A 15,353-nucleotide genomic window follows, 5' to 3' on the forward strand; every position below is an offset into this window, starting at 1 on the left:
GCTGTGTCTCAGCATGGGCTTGGAAGACTCTGGAAGGTCATCCACTCAACACCTTTAGCAAGCATGTCTCTGTGATCCCAGGCTTCTGTTGGCAACTTCAATCTGACAGCACACACAGGACTTGATGGGGGTGAGGGGTGAGGAAGGGTGGTGGTCAGGTGCCCCAGGCCATCGGGGGGCCTCCCCCCAACTCTTCGCAACAGCAGGGTGCCTGGCTGTGTCACTGTGGGGAGCCCTCACCGCTCCAGGTCTGCCTGGACTGAGTCCTCGGCTTGTGCGCACGGAAGGCCACCTGAGGAACGCTGACCATCCGATGGCTGTTTGAAACCAGACCGCCTGATATATTCACGACTGCAGGGAACATGCAAGACTGCAGCCTGCCCCATCACAGACCAGCCACTTGAGCATAAAAATCGGAGCAGGATGGGGGGAAATGCCTTACTTTCTTTTTCACTATTCTCAAACTATTTAGGAAATAATTTCATTTCATCAGCCATGAACTGAGATCCTTCAACAAAGCTCAAGAGGGAGGAGAGAGACACAGATGAATAATTATGATACAAAACCTAGGTACGTATGAAAACAGAGAATGCAGACAAAAGGGACATCAGTTGGGCCTGAAGTGGGGACAGGATTCAGGGAGGCGGAGCGGATGCCGCTGGGGCACACGTGGGGCTGCACTCCAAGGTAGGGGCCATTGAGGGTTTGGGGCGATTCGGGGTGAGGGGCAGGATGTAAAACGAGAGGCTCCAATGGCCCAGAATCAGGGGAAGAGCGTCCGAGCCCTGCTCACTGCCCCCGCTACCTTCACGGTGACCCGGGAAGCAGACTCCTGTGTAGACCGGGTCCCCTGATTCCCTTCTCAACACGAAGACCCCCTCAGAAGGCACCCTCCCAGCCCTGTGGGACTTGAGGGGGGTCTCTTGTGCAGGGGTCCCTGGGCACCCGCAGGCGACCTGGATGCTCCGGGGCCCTCGTCCTGGCTCCCCCTGCAGGCCCGGCCCGCCTGCCACAGTTGCTGCTTCCCCGGGTCCCTCCATCCTTCTACCCCAGCAGCTCCGGGGCACCGCTGCCTAATCAGAGCGGCGCACTGCCTTTCTGGCCTCCACGAGAGTCACTCAGGGTCCTCTTCAGGAGCCAACCTTTGGAGGAACAGGATTCTTCTAGCTGGGTGGGGAGGGAGGTGGGAGGGGCTCAGGATGAAGGGGACACCTGTGTACTCACGGCCGATTCATACTGATGTATGGCAAAAACCATCACGATATTGTAATTATCCTCCAATTTAAAAAAAAAAATGAATTCTTCGGGCTAATTACTTTACACTCTTGCCCAGTCACCAGCAAACGGAAGTTCAGAGAAATTAAGGATTTCTCGAGGTCTATGATAGAGATGCATTTTAGAAAGATATGGCATCACTGAAAAGAAGGGATGGACTCGGATCAGGTGTTCAAAGAGAGGAAGACCAATTTATATGACGTTTTGGAGACGGGGTGGGAAAAAGTCAGTGGTTACCAGGGCTAAGGATGGGGGATGATTTGATTACAAGGGGTAGCAAGAGAATAAATATTTTTCAGGTTTAAAAAAGTTTTTTTTTTTGACTGCTCCATAGTGGGACCTCAGTTTCCCCACCAGGGATTGAACCCCATCTTTGCATTAGAAACACAGAGTCGTAACCACTGGGCCACCCTGGAAGTCCCAAGAAAACTGAGGAAACTGCTCTGTGTCCAGATTATGGTGATGGCCACATCTCCATCCCTCTGTCAAAACTCACCAAACTTTACACAAAAGTGATCTTTACTGTATATCAATATATAATGCCAGGGGGACTGAGAGGTTAGAGAACCGTCCAGGAGTAATGAGAAGTCGAATTCAGCAGAAGCAGGATAAAAAAGGGGGGGATCTGGATGAGAGAGATTTCCGAGGTAGAATTCAGAAGGACAGGGCCTACGTCTGAAGAAGGGGCCTCAGAGGTGCAGACGTGTAGAGCAGGAGAGGACCTCCCAAGAAAGATCTGCCTCCAGGACAGCTCTACCTTACAGATGAGAAAACTGAGCTGAAGGTGACGTAGGAGCTGGGGCTTTGCCTGGGCGGACGGTGGTGTCATTAACCAGACAGACAGACAGACGGACGCGGGAACAGTGGGTTCAAGGAGGAAGCTGAGGAGTCCACTTGTGGATGTTTTGAATTTGGAACACTGATGTCACCAAGGTTTCTCTTTTTAGTTTTCAGGAATTTGAAAACAAAACTGTTGGGTTTTGGCATTGAAAGCAATCTCTCCGCAAACACCATTTCACAGTAGTTACAATAAAAAAAAAAGGAACTCATGACTCTAATGTCCTACATGAAAACAGCACATCAGAGCAGTCTGAGTTTGTGAGCCTGTGAACAACAGTCATTCAAAAACACAAGTAGAGAATTGTCCTGATCCAATCAAGATTTTAGGCACATTCTCCATTAATGCATTTGTCATTAACATTGCCATAGTTTTTTTTCCTTTTTAAATTTTTAATTGGAGGGTAACTGCTTTACGATGTCGTGTTGGTTTCTGCAATACATCAACATGAATCAGCCACAGGTATACCTCTGTCCCCAGCCTCCAGGAACCTCCCTCTTCCCTCCCAGCCCATTCCACCCCTCTAGGCTGTCACAGATGCCCCATGTCACACGGCAATCTCCCACTACCACCCACTATCTAATTAACACATGGTAATGTATATGCTTCCACAGCATATTTTTATGAATCCACACAATAGTCTTTCTTCCTCATCCATAACATAGTTTAAACTTTGAAAATAAGTTGCTTTGCACGGTATGGATGCTAAGATGTAATTCACTGCTGTTTTATTTTTGCTTTCTTTGACGCCATGGACTGTAGCCCACATGGCTCCTCTGTCCATGGGATTCTCCAGGCAAGAATACTGGAGTGGGTTGCCATACCCTTCTTCAGGGGATCTTCCCAACCAAGGGATCGAACCCAGGTTTCCAGCATTGCGGGCAGATTCTTTACCATCTGAGCCACCAGGGAAGCCCAAGAATACTGGAGTGGGTAGCCTAGCCTTTCTCCAAGGGAACTTCCCGACCCAGGAATCGAGCCTGCATTGTTAGTGGATTCTTTACCAGCTGAGCTGCAAGGGAAGCCCTTTTGCTCTACAACATGTACCAAATAACCAAAGGAAAATGAGCACGGACTTGGTTCTAGCAAACTGGCAGCTGCCTAGCAAGAGTTTCAACACTACAGCTAAGACTGGAATCTAGGGGACCTCTGTCACTGTTTCAGAACAATCTGTAAAATGACTTGATTTCATGGTCAGGAAGACCTCTGTCACTGTTTCAGAACAATTGTAAAATGACTTGATTTCACGGTCAGGCAAGGAAAAGCGGTAGAGTTTTCATCATAGCCACTGGGATGCAGCGTCAATTCTAAGAGTCAGATCCTCAAAGCTGCAAACTACTAAGAAGGCATAATGTTCGTGGAAGCCAAGTTTAATCACGGAACAATCTATAATCACATTTACAATGCTGCCCGTTTCTTCGAGAGCTGAGGAGCATGGGTGCAAGGATGGTTTGTCTTCGGGAGCAGCTAGAACATAAGCACCTTCTGGGCAGGGATCTGAGCTTTGTTCAGACGCATCTACACACTTGGCACCAGAGCAGATTCTCAGTTTATGACTGTCGAAAGGATGAAGGAAGGAGAGAAGTAAACAGGTCTTCAATAAAAGATGGCAAAGCCACTAACCTCATTTACTCAGCAAATGTAATTACAGGTAGGAGACTTTTTTAGGCAAGAAGATACCAACAAGTTTATAAGCTCAGCAAGGAGGGGGAAGAAAGATGGCAAACACTTGTGTATCAAAGCCATATCAGACAGCATGTCACAGAGCTTTGAATGGAGTCACAACAGGGATTAGGAGGGGATACAGATGTGGAAGCCAGCCAGGTCACCTTCTTCCAGGAGGTCTGAGCCTTCGGGATGGAGACTTTCAGAAAACAGATGAAAGCAGAGCCTTCTGGGATGTACAAACAGCAAGAAAATGTAACACCCAGAGCAAAGAAGACAAGATGAGTTTAGAGTAGGAAATCTTGCTCAGGAGTAGCAAGGGCTGCTGAAAGCTGAAAATTCACCATTAGAAGTGAATTTTCTTAAAGAGTGGAATCCTTTATCTTGGAGGAGAGGAGAAGCCCTTTTTTGACAAAAAAAAAATCAGCGAAGAATTCTGATCAACTCTGTTACAAAGCATAAGATAAACTGGAGTGAGGCGAAACTGAGGCAGGTTGAAAGAACCACCTGGCAGGAGTTAGGGGTGCAAAATGCAGGGAGAACCAGGGAAGTCGGGAGTGAGTGAGCAGAAGCAGGAAGATACAGCCTCCATGGCACCCCTGGGCTTCCCTGGAGGCTCAGACGGCAAAAAATCCACCCACAGTGCAAGAGACCCAGGTTCGATCCCCTAGTCGGGAAGATCCTCTGGCGAAGGAAACGTCAACTCACTCCAGTCTTCTTGCCTGGAGGATTCCATGGACAGAGGAGCCTGATGGGCTACAGTCCACGGGGTCACAGAGAGTCAGACGCGACTGAGTGACTCACACTGCTACAACGGCACACTAGGAGACCAGGAGAACAGTGATCACACGAAGGGAGATTCGCTGAGCCCAGGAAAGGTGCTGGGGCGACCGTGAGGAATTTAGTCCTGAATTAAATGTTCTGATCACACGGGAAACGGGAGCTGCCAGCAGAAAATCAGGTGGAAAGGCTCCTCGGCAAACAGCACAGAAGCAGAGCTGGGGCTCTCGGAAGTGCCCGTCCGAGAAGCAGCTGCCTCCGGCGACTTTCAAGCTGCCGGGAAGGAGGTCACTCACCAGAGTCAAGAAAAGGGAGACAGACTGACTAATGGACAGACAGAGGTGTCAAGGCTAGCCGTATTAAAGGACCTTCCAAACCGCTTACTCAACACATTCCCCCGAACACAAAGCAAGTTCCTAAAACTCGTTTCTAACTTGAAATGAAACACCTCACCACCTCATTCATAATAAAGGCGAGAGCTGCAGTCCTTTACAACCGAAGCTTAGGCTAAGCCCCACTGCTGACGTTTCGTTTGAGAGAGCACGGGGGAAGGAGGGAAATACAACTCAGGGCTTGGACAGCTCTCCTTTCACAGGCTTCATTCCCGCTTCAGGCCGCAGAAAGAAGGAACACAGGGCTTCGAGTGGTACTTCTATTATTCGGTAGAAGGCAATGGAAACAAACAATCTAATTCATTCACTCTGCAGCAGCCCAGACACTAACCAAGAGAAGATGCGAGCGCTGTGTGGGAAGCGTGTTTCTTTCCTCCTCCCACGGCCGTCCCGCGTCTCTCTTCCCCAGCTCATTAGGAACTCGTTTCAAAGGCCCCGAAGACGCTGAGAAAGCTCTCTGTATCTGCCAACTCCTCCACCACGGAAGATCAACGCGGCTCAGGACCGAGCCTTTCCACCTTCGCGTGGAACAAAAGCCCGACCTCTGCGATCGGCGCCCACAGCTGTTTTCCACGAATACAAAGAGCCCAGCCAGCCCAACTGGCTCTTTGAAGGTACGCCATGCTTTTCCTGTGGCCTACTTGAGCTGCAGACTGAAACGTGCAAAAAAAGCAAAAAAAAAAAAAAAAAAAAAGGATAAGGTTTTCACAAGAGTTACTTGGTAAGACGAAGCTGGTTTTCTTCCAGTGTCAAGTTCTTGAGGGCGTGTTTGCTGGGTTTCCATTCTTCTTTATTTGTTGAAAGAATCACTGAGTTGTTCCCCAAATGTATTATTATTTTGAATGGGCAGATGGAAGTTAGTGGTTACAAAAAGAAAATTCTACATTCTTCAAAAAGTCATCACTTTTCTTATCAAAGACTCACAACGCGGTGTTGACGGGAAAGTTACGTGGCAGGGCGGCCACTGTCGCATGTGGCGTGAGGCTCTTCAGCAGGTCAGCCTGAGCATGGAAGCTGATGCCCATCGAGGGTCGGCAGACTCACAGCCCTGCCCTGGGCACCGTTCACAGAGAGTGAGACACACAGGGCCTCAACCCTCTCAGGGGGCTTCCCTGGGGGCTCAGAAGGTAAAGAATCTGCCTGCAGTGCAGAAGACCTGGGTTCAATCCCTGGGTCAGACGATCCCAGGAGGAGGAAATGGCCCACTGCAGTAATCTTACCAGGGGAATCCACGCACAGAGGAGCCTGGCGGGCTACAGTCCATGCAGGCGCAAAGAGTCAGACACAACAGAGCGACTTTCACTTTCACCCTCTTGGAGTCTGCAATTTAAATCAATACCTATCCCCCCTGTAAGGCTGCACAGAAGGGCAGTTTCAACAGCACAGAGACAAGCAAACAGCCCTAGAACTCAGTCTGCATGGAACCATTTCTGTCCCACCAACAAGGTCCCGGGCTACTCACGACTGTTCTTTTTTCCCCTCAATGAAACAAAGAAAACTGCTGCAAGCCTTCTTCAGATACATCCCTTCCTCACGTAGGAAGGTGGGAGACAACCTTGCCGAAGCAGACAGAGTCTAGCTTATGTCTCTTCCTCCTATTCTTAGTCTCCTAAACAAAGAGACGAATTTGTGTGAGAGAAGAATCCCATGGGAAGGAAGTTCAATTACAGTCCAAGAAGCCTAGAAGCCACTGTAAAGCAGAGCTGAGCTCACAGGAGAGCCGGGCACCAGGAACTCGCGACCGGACTTCGTTCCGAGGGTGGGAGACACAGGGCCGGACGAGACCTCGAGAGACCGAGTAGGAGAAAGGTGGTTCTAGTAAGTTTGGGGGGTGAGGTTTTAGTAGAAGGACACAGAAACCCACAAAACAGTGCATCCGGTTTTCAGAAAAATGCTGGAAGACGGCACAAAACTGAAAAAATAATGGTGTCCAGTCCTTAAAAAGAAGGATGTGCCAGGGTTATTGCTATGCATGCCAGTTTGCTGGGACCACCCATTTACCCTGACGTCCAAAAGTAAGAATTCCTAATACCTTCTGTTCATTCTCACAAGTACCCCAGCTTGGACAACAAATTTTATGGTCTTCCTAGATCTGAAAGAATGGTAATCTAATAGGTTAATGTGAACACTGAAACAGAATATCACAATTTTAGAAAGTTCTAGATAGCGCAGTGTATCTAATAAATAACCCAATCTTCCTCTCCTGCACTTACATAGGACACTCTGGGTTGGGAGCTGCAGTCTGATGATCAAGAGGGGGGCTCACACACAGAAGGAGAAGGCATGTCGTGTGGCCCCTGGCAGGCACTCAGGACGGGCAGCAGACAGACTGGTCTTTGAAGGAAGGCAGAGCCGTTCCCCCAGGGTCTCAAATGAATGGTTCTTCAGCCACAGGACATGCCACTGAAGGCTGGCTTAAAAGTTCTTGGTGATTCTGTGAGTGAAACAGGTGTGTGCAGGTGGGGAGAGGGACTGTTAGAAAAGGTGCCTGCTGCAGGAGTTTCCACCGTGAGACGCACCCTCACAGAGTGCGCACGCACACACACTCACACACACACTCTCACACACACACACACACACTCTCACACACACACACACTCACACACACACTCTCACACACACACACACTCACACACACACTCACTCACACACACACACACACACACTCACACACACACACACACACACTCACACACACTCACACACACACTCACACACAAGCAAAGAGGAGCCGGTGCCCACAGGAGGTGTGGGCTCAGGCAGAAGCTGCTCGGGCCTCGGGCACCTCTGTCCTGCCGCAGGTGACCAAGGGCGGCTCTCACCCCACCTGGTGGTCTCTGGAGCCTCTCTGTGGCCGCGGGCACACTCTGAGGAGGGCGGGCTGGCGGAGGATGACATGGTCAGACAGCATCACCGACTCAGTGGACGTGAATCTGAGCAAACTCGGGGAGACAGTGGACAGCGGAGCGGGCCTGCTGCAGTTCATGGGGCGGACCGAGCAGCTGAACAGAAACAGCAGCACTCAGATGGGGACGCTCCAAAACGAAGAGCCCGTGAACACGTGACCCGCGCAGCAGGCGACCCAGGCCCCCCAACCATCGCGGCCAAGCCGGGCTCCCAGCAGCTGCCCCTCCACCTCCACCCTGCAGGGTGGTCCAGGAGCCACAGGGATGGAAGGAAGGAAGGTCGAGGTTCAATCTTAGGAAATCTAAATACTTCTCTGGACAGCACTGCCCAGAATGAGAGGTTCTCTGAACCACTGAACGCCTTAAACCAAAACACACTCGAACCCTACCATCAGCAGAGCCCCCTCTTTTTGGGGGGCTGAGAAGGAAGGGTGGGATGCTGCACAGAGTTGACAATTTTCAGCGAAGGAAACCCTACCACACGGGCTGACGCCTGCTTCTCCCCTCTCCTCGCGGCTGGGCACAGTCTTCACCAGCAGCTCTTGAGCCGAAAGCCTCAGCAGGGTCAGAGAAGACAGTGACTGGGAGAGAAACGCGCGTGGTGAACGGGGGTGCTCCGCGCAGAGGGAACGCGGACTCAAAGGGGCCGCGGCGAGTGGGAACGCAGCTCTGAGCCGAGCTGTTGGGGTGCGCACGTGCCCGCTGGCACAGGCCTGGGAGAGGCGAAGACAGGACACACGGAAGACGCCGGGCCCCTTTTTCTCCAGCCCCTGTACAAACACAAAGACGAGGTTCAACCGCAGCAAGGCCGCCAGAGCAGCCCCACTTCAAAACTCACAGGAAGGTTCCCAAACGGGAAACGCTCTCATAGCTCACGTCAGCTTACGGCAACCCTTCCTGACCAGGGACCTTCGACAGGGACCAGTTACGAAACAGTTCAACTTTAGCCCTTTTTCAAGATGGAGCTGGCTGCCGACCATAGACCATCACATCCATGCGTTTTTAACAGCCAAACCCAGCATCTCCGTGCCGCGTGTTACCACGTGTGATGCTCAGAGCTGGCACAGCCACAGCCTGTCATTCTTAAAATGCGAAGAGAATAATTCAGCGCCTTTTCTGTGATCACAGAGAATGCAATTAATACCCAGGCTGCCTTGGTATGTAGACTAAACCTTCTGCACAGTTTGGTGGGGCTGCTGTCTAGGGCACCTCAGCCAATCTTTTCATTCCAACAGAAACCGTGCCAGGCTCCTTGGCGCTGAGCGGAGGAGACGAGGTGGGGGCGGGGGTAGCTGGGCCCCCGCGGGGGCCTGGGCTCCAGAGCGATGCTCGACCAAATTCAAAGCTACCTTGGGATCGGAGGGTTTTTGTCTCCCGCACTTACTAAAAGCAATTAAAATATCGTCTTTGAAAAGGAAAGGTGGTTAAATTCTTACAGTGTTCTCCAGCTCAGCAGTGGCCCAGAAACTTCTTAAACTCACAGGAAGTAGAGGGTAGAAAAAACAGTGGTAGACAGAGAACAGGAGTGATTTATTAAAGCTCGTGATCCATGTGGGAAAACGGCTACCTGAGACTCTCAAGATATGAGAGGAGAAATAATTATAAATCACAGAAGGTATGGGGAGGAGGAGAACAGAGAGCGCCAAGAGTCAATTAAGTGTGCGTGTTTTCAGCTGTTACACTGCAACACACGTGTGCTGGCTGCAGCCGCAAGGCAACCCCGACCCCACCTCTGCTCATCTGGGGCCAAACGAATGGTCCAGACCAACGATCGTACTGACACTTGCTGTGGGTCTCAGGGCCCCCGAGTAGATGAGACAAAAGGAAGAACAGCAGTAAAAACCAAACCCTACGCTCTCATGGATACCTTATTAATACCATCCCAGCTCATTCTCTGGCCTTCAAAGCTCAGAGAATCACAACATTTTAGACGGACCTTCTAACCTACCTCCCTGGTTTGCAGATGGAAGTAACTGAAGCTCAGAGAAGGGTGTGACTCGCCCGAAGAGCAGGTTGCGGAGGAGCAGGAGGATACAGCCAAGACCCTCGGCTCTCAGGGCCCTGAACACCGCGCTAACCTCACTGCCACCCCTCCTCCTGGCTGTGGCCCTGACAGCTCCTCTCTTCTTCCCCGAAGTCCACCTCTCCATCCTCTGTCCGTGTTCGCTGTGTGACACGATGAAAAAGAGGCATTTGGCCTTGTCTCCAGTCCTGGTGGGCTTCCCAGTGGCTCGGTGCTAAAGAACCTGCCTGCCCGTGCAGGAGAGCAGGAGACGTGTGCTCTGCCCCTGGGTGGGGAAGATCCCCTGGGGGAGGAGATGGAAACCCACGCCGGTATTCTTGCCTGGAGGATCCCACGGACAGAGGGTCCTGGGGGGCTGCAGTCCACGGGGTCTCCCAGAGTCTAGACGTGACTAAGCGACTCAGTGTGACCACCACACCCACCTGTTCCAGGCACAGAGCTCTGAAAATCCTCGTCACTCCCTGAGAGACGGGGAGAGAGGAGCACCTGAGATAGTGTGTGGCCTCTCCCCAGTTCCTGACCCTTGGAATCTCCAGTGAGGAGTGTCCTTTGTGTGCTAAGGAGATGCCTGAGGGCTGGGGGATCCCTTCAGGGTGGAGACTGGTCAACCAGGAAGGCCAAGGCATGCTTGGGGGTTGGGACCCCAGACCTCCCGGGGAGAGGGGAGGAACTGGAGGTGGAGTTGATCACTAAGGGCCAGAAATGGATGACATTAATCCATCATGTCTACACAATGAAACGGCAGTAAAGCCCCTCCACTATGGGGTTCTGAGAGTTTCCAGGTCGGCGAGGAATCTGGGGTGCTGGCAGGTGGCACAACCAGAGGGGGCACGGAGGTCCACGCCCCTCCTCCACATCCTGCTCCCCACGCGGCTCTTCTGAGCTGTACCCTTTAGAGCAAACCAGCGACAGTAACAGAAGCACATCCCTGAGCCCTGTGAGCCATCCTAACAAATCAGCAAGCACGAGGAAGGGGCTCCAAGAGCCCTTCAGTGGCCCAGACTTCCAACTGGAGTCCACAGTGCGGCAGTCCTGAGGGACGGAGCCCTTAACGTGCGGGGGAACTGATTCGAACTCCAGGGAGTCAGCGTCCGAACTGAGCTGAAGTGTAGGACACCCAGCTGACACCCAGGAATTTGGAGAACTGCTTGCTGGTGTCCGGAAAACCCCGCACGTTTGCCGTCAGAAGTGTTGGGAGTAAAACTCGGATGTGAATTCCTGCATCTCGGCCCTTGCCGCTTCAGCCCAGGGTCCTGCTCTGTCGTCCACCCCACAGACGTCTGTCCTTCCATCCCATGAATGACCCCACTCAATCTCAGACCTCCCTGACATGTGAGATCCACTGACTCTGCTTTTTGCTACCAGGAGTCGGACACGACAGTGGCTGACTTCCAACAGAAGGAACGGTCCCCCGTCATGACTCCATGGCCTGACCCTCCACTGCCCTTGACCTGACGGATACAAACATTCCACACGAGTCAATTCTTTCCACTGAACACCAGCTACACTCTCTGATTAAAGCGTCGTGTTGGGCTGGAGGACATGGCTGAGTCCCTTTACAGACACAGACTTAGTTACTTTAGATGGGACCTCATTCCACTATCTTGACATGGTAGATATTTCCACAGGTAATTTTCAGGTTATTTCTTACAGGCAGTGAACTGTAAGTCAAAAGTCTGAAATTATACTTGCGAGTGAAATCATCCTTGAAAAGCATTCAACTATAAACTAAGTGTGGCCAGGCCTTTGCTACCTTGATGGACCGACAATGGGATCACCCAGAACCTGGCTTTAACCCACTTGGTGAAGTCACACAACACGACACAAAGCTGTCTACACTGCGCGCCTTTCTGCCGTCCTCTATGCTGCTGCTGCTGCTGCTGAGTCGCTCAGTCGTGTCTGACTCTGTGCGTCCCCATAGACGGCAGCCCACCAGGCTCCCCTGTCCCTGGGATTCTCCAGGCAAGAACACTGGAGTGGGTTGCCATTGCCTTCTCCAGCCCTCCTCTATAATAACATCCAAACACAGGAATCAAAAGAGGGCCACACTACGCGATAAATGGTGAGCAGTGCAGACCCACACATCCAATAAAAATAAAACGTGGGCCCTGGATGTCGTTTTCAATTCACTAGTAGCCACACTGAATATATTTATTCCATCCAATATATCCAGAATGTTATCATTTCAACACACAATTAACAGAAAAGTGACTAATGAGTAGCTTGCATTCATCTTTTCACACTAAGTCTTTGAAACCTAGTGTGTATTCTACAGTCCAGTTGCATCGATCCCTGGGTTGGGAAGGTCCCCTGGAGAAGGGAACGGCTACCCCCTCCGATATTCTGGCGTGAATTCCGTGGACCGTACAGTCCATAGGGTCGCAAAGGGTTGGACACGATATTCTGGCGTGAATTCCGTGGACCGTACAGTCCATAGGGTCGCAAAGGGTTGGACGCGACCGAGTGACTTTCACTTTCACCATTTTTCACAGGCCCGGAGCCACCGTGCCTGGGGGCCCATACCGGACAGCGCAGGGTAGATTTCAGACTCAGGTCCACCCTTTGCTGGCACACGTGAGCCTCTGATCAGCGCTGTGCACGCTGCTTCGCAGTGAGTCAACGTGTGGGATGCCAAGTGCTGAGAGGCAGACTGGGATGAGAGGGGCAGTACAGGGCTTGAAAAGCCGGAGCAGACTCCGGGGGGCAGTGACGTCAGGGAGCCCTGGCATGCTGCAGGTCACAGGGTCGCGAAGAATCGGACACAACTCAGCAGCTGAAAACAACAACAGCCACCAGTCCGTGCTGAACTGTTCCTGCTCTCACAACATGGAAGCCCTGGTCTCAGGAGCCAGAAGGGACACTGCTGCTCAGGAGGAAAGGCCAGCAAGGTCTCCACGGCGCTCCAAGCCCTTCCTCCAAGGCATCCTGAACCGGCCGCACTGCGGGCCTGGCCTGTGACGCGGCTGCTGCTAAGCGCCCAGGGGAGGCTGAAAACAGACGAGCACGTAGCCCGGGGTCCTGCGTCCCTGTGAAACCATCTGCATTCTGTTGAGCAGATTTGCGTAAGGTTGGAGCCAAGGGGACGTGGCTGGTCTCCAGGCTGCGCCCTCCCTCTGGGCTGCGACGGCCACTGCTGTGGTCCCCAGTTACGAGGGCGGGAGAGCAAGAGAGGTCCCCCAGTCAGAATCAGCATCGCAACGGAACCCTCCCACACTGACACGAAAATCGAGGTCCTCCGGGGTAAACGTGAAGGAGCTCTGAGATGTGACCTGACCGCCACCTCCTTGCTTATGACAAGAGTTTGCTTTCCACGACTCGGACCTGTGGCCTGTGTTTACAGCCCCACGCAGGGCTGCACCCATCCAGGCAGACACACGCACCTGAACGCCGTGGGCCCCCAGGAAAACCAAACTCACCCCCTCTTCCTTCTAGAAAGCCACAGGCTGCTGCCCTGGGGGCAACGCTGACCCCAGCGGCCCCTCCAGACGGCAGCCCCGTGTGCGAAGCACGCTCGCGGTAAAGGGGGCCTCGGGGGGCGCGCCCCGCTCCTTGTCTCTTCCTCCGGGCCGAGGCGTCCGACTGCAGATGGCGAGTGAACAACGTGAGTCACACCGCCAGGCAGGCAAGTGTCACGGGGAAAACACGCAGAAAACTGTTCGACACTATTTACATCTTTGTTATTTTATTTCAGCTGCCTATCTCTTTCTAGGACGACTTCCCAGAGAAATTCCATTTTCATTACAAAAGCGGTTTCTCACGCCAGGGAAAAGACTGGCGCGGTGATTACTGCCCTGTTGCTTCTACTGCGGTCATCTCAGATGGTGCGTCTGCGGGAGACGAGTGGTTTCCTAAACAGGCTGCTCCGCGTCCTGCCGCGGGTTCGGTTTGCCCGAGTCATCTCTTCTGGGGCCTCGAGAGCAGCAGTTTTCGGGAGACTGTGGAAGGAGGGGAGAGGTCGTGAAGAGCGCCTAACCCTGGCTCACCGACGGCCGGAACAAACCGGCGCGATCACGCAGACAGAGCTTCAGGAAGCGTCCGGCACGGAGCGCGCACCCCAGGAACCTCTGCTTCATCACGAGCACAGCCGGGCGCCGCGTGAAGCCTGCAGTACCGCTCGGAGGGCCCCACGGCAACTGTCCATGCCACCAGCGAGACAGCTGGCATCTACCGGGCACCCAGTCTGTGCTGGCCTCGGAGTGTTCAATGATGGTCAGATGGCATCCAAAGTCCTCAACTCCAACGAATCTCACGGATTCTACCTTTTCTGGGGAGGACGCTGCATGCGTGGCAGGTGGGATCTTAGTTCCCCAACCAGGGGTCAAACCTGCAGTGGAAGCGTGGAGTCTTAAGCCCTGGACCGCCAGGAAGTCTCTGACTCTGCCTTTGAAAGGCTACTATGGTTGTCCCATCTCAGTGGGAAGACGGGGCAGGCGTGCAGGGGACCCCCGCCCCATCCCCCATCCCGCTCCGTGCTGCCCTCCCCCCCCCCCCCCCACACACCACCATCCTGCTAGAAACCTTCACCAGATCTCCACTGCATGAAAAATCAAATCTGAATTCCCTAGAGACATTCAGGGCCTTAATGAATGAGCCTCACTGTGCGTCAGCTTCATCTCCTTCCTTTACCCCGTAATCCCCACGTTCTGGTCAGGCTGACCCCTGTACCACTGTCAAGCTTGTCAGACCCTTCTTGGACTCCGTTAATGCGTACATGGTAGCCTTTCCCATTGTCCATGGGACAAGCTCCTACTCATCATTCAAGACCCAGGCCAAATGGCTCATCCTCTGAGAAGCCACCTTAACTTTCTCAGAAAAAAACTCCCTGGACTGTCGCATGTATTTGTGTCTGTCTTCCCTGGAGACTGCCCTCCATGAGGCCAGAGATCACGCCCAGACCCCCAGCAGGCACAGAGAATGTGAAATGAACGAAGGACCACGTTTCATTGTGAGATGGTTTCAGACGGAGGGCTCCCCAGGTGGTGCTGGTGGTAAGGAAACCACCTGCCAATGCAGGAGACTCAAGAGACAACGGGTTCACTCTCTGGGCAGGGAAGATCCACTGGAGGAGGAAATGGCAACCCACTTCAGTATTCTTGTCTGGAAAATCCCACGGACAGAGGAGCCTGGCGGGCTGCAGTCCACAGGGTCACAAAGATTCAGACACGCACACGTTTCAGATTGAAGTCAGGAGTCAGATGCTCAGAGTTCAGGCACTGACTATAAAGTAGCTCCTCACACGAGCTACTCTTCGTCACGTGGCTCTTCTAAATATGCCAGCGATGTAATGTGTGCACGGAGAGGAAGACTGAAGTGCAGCGAGACAGCAAAAGCGCCCTCAGAAGTCACAACAGTCACAGCCACTTGGGTGAGTTCCTACTAATTCTCCACTCAAAAAAACGAGGCAGGAGAAGAAAAATTACAGCAGGTAAATAAAAATCATTTAAGGTCTTTTGGTCTTTTTCAATTTTTTTTTT

At 52.5% G+C, this 15,353-nt stretch overlaps 1 protein-coding gene across 4 annotated transcripts in view; it reads right to left on the bottom strand.

The window, feature by feature from the left end:
* BCL2 (BCL2 apoptosis regulator) overlaps positions 1–15,353 on the bottom strand; it is a 197,313-nt gene that overhangs the window by 162,377 nt on the left and 19,583 nt on the right. The window contains exon 2 of one of the 4 annotated variants that reach the window (XM_019986620.2): positions 13,545–13,814. The exons of 2 other annotated variants lie outside the window; for them this stretch is intronic. In XM_019986620.2, coding sequence (XP_019842179.2) covers positions 13,728–13,814 — 87 coding nt within the window. In that variant the 3' untranslated portion in view covers positions 13,545–13,727. Of the gene's footprint in view, positions 1–13,544; positions 14,204–15,353 lie in introns of those variants that run through there. One more of the 4 variants, XM_070779158.1, reaches the window with a different exon arrangement.

Source organism: Bos indicus, chromosome 24 (assembly GCF_029378745.1).
Source record: "Bos indicus isolate NIAB-ARS_2022 breed Sahiwal x Tharparkar chromosome 24, NIAB-ARS_B.indTharparkar_mat_pri_1.0, whole genome shotgun sequence".
In the NCBI taxonomy this organism is placed as follows: Eukaryota; Metazoa; Chordata; class Mammalia; order Artiodactyla; family Bovidae; genus Bos; species Bos indicus.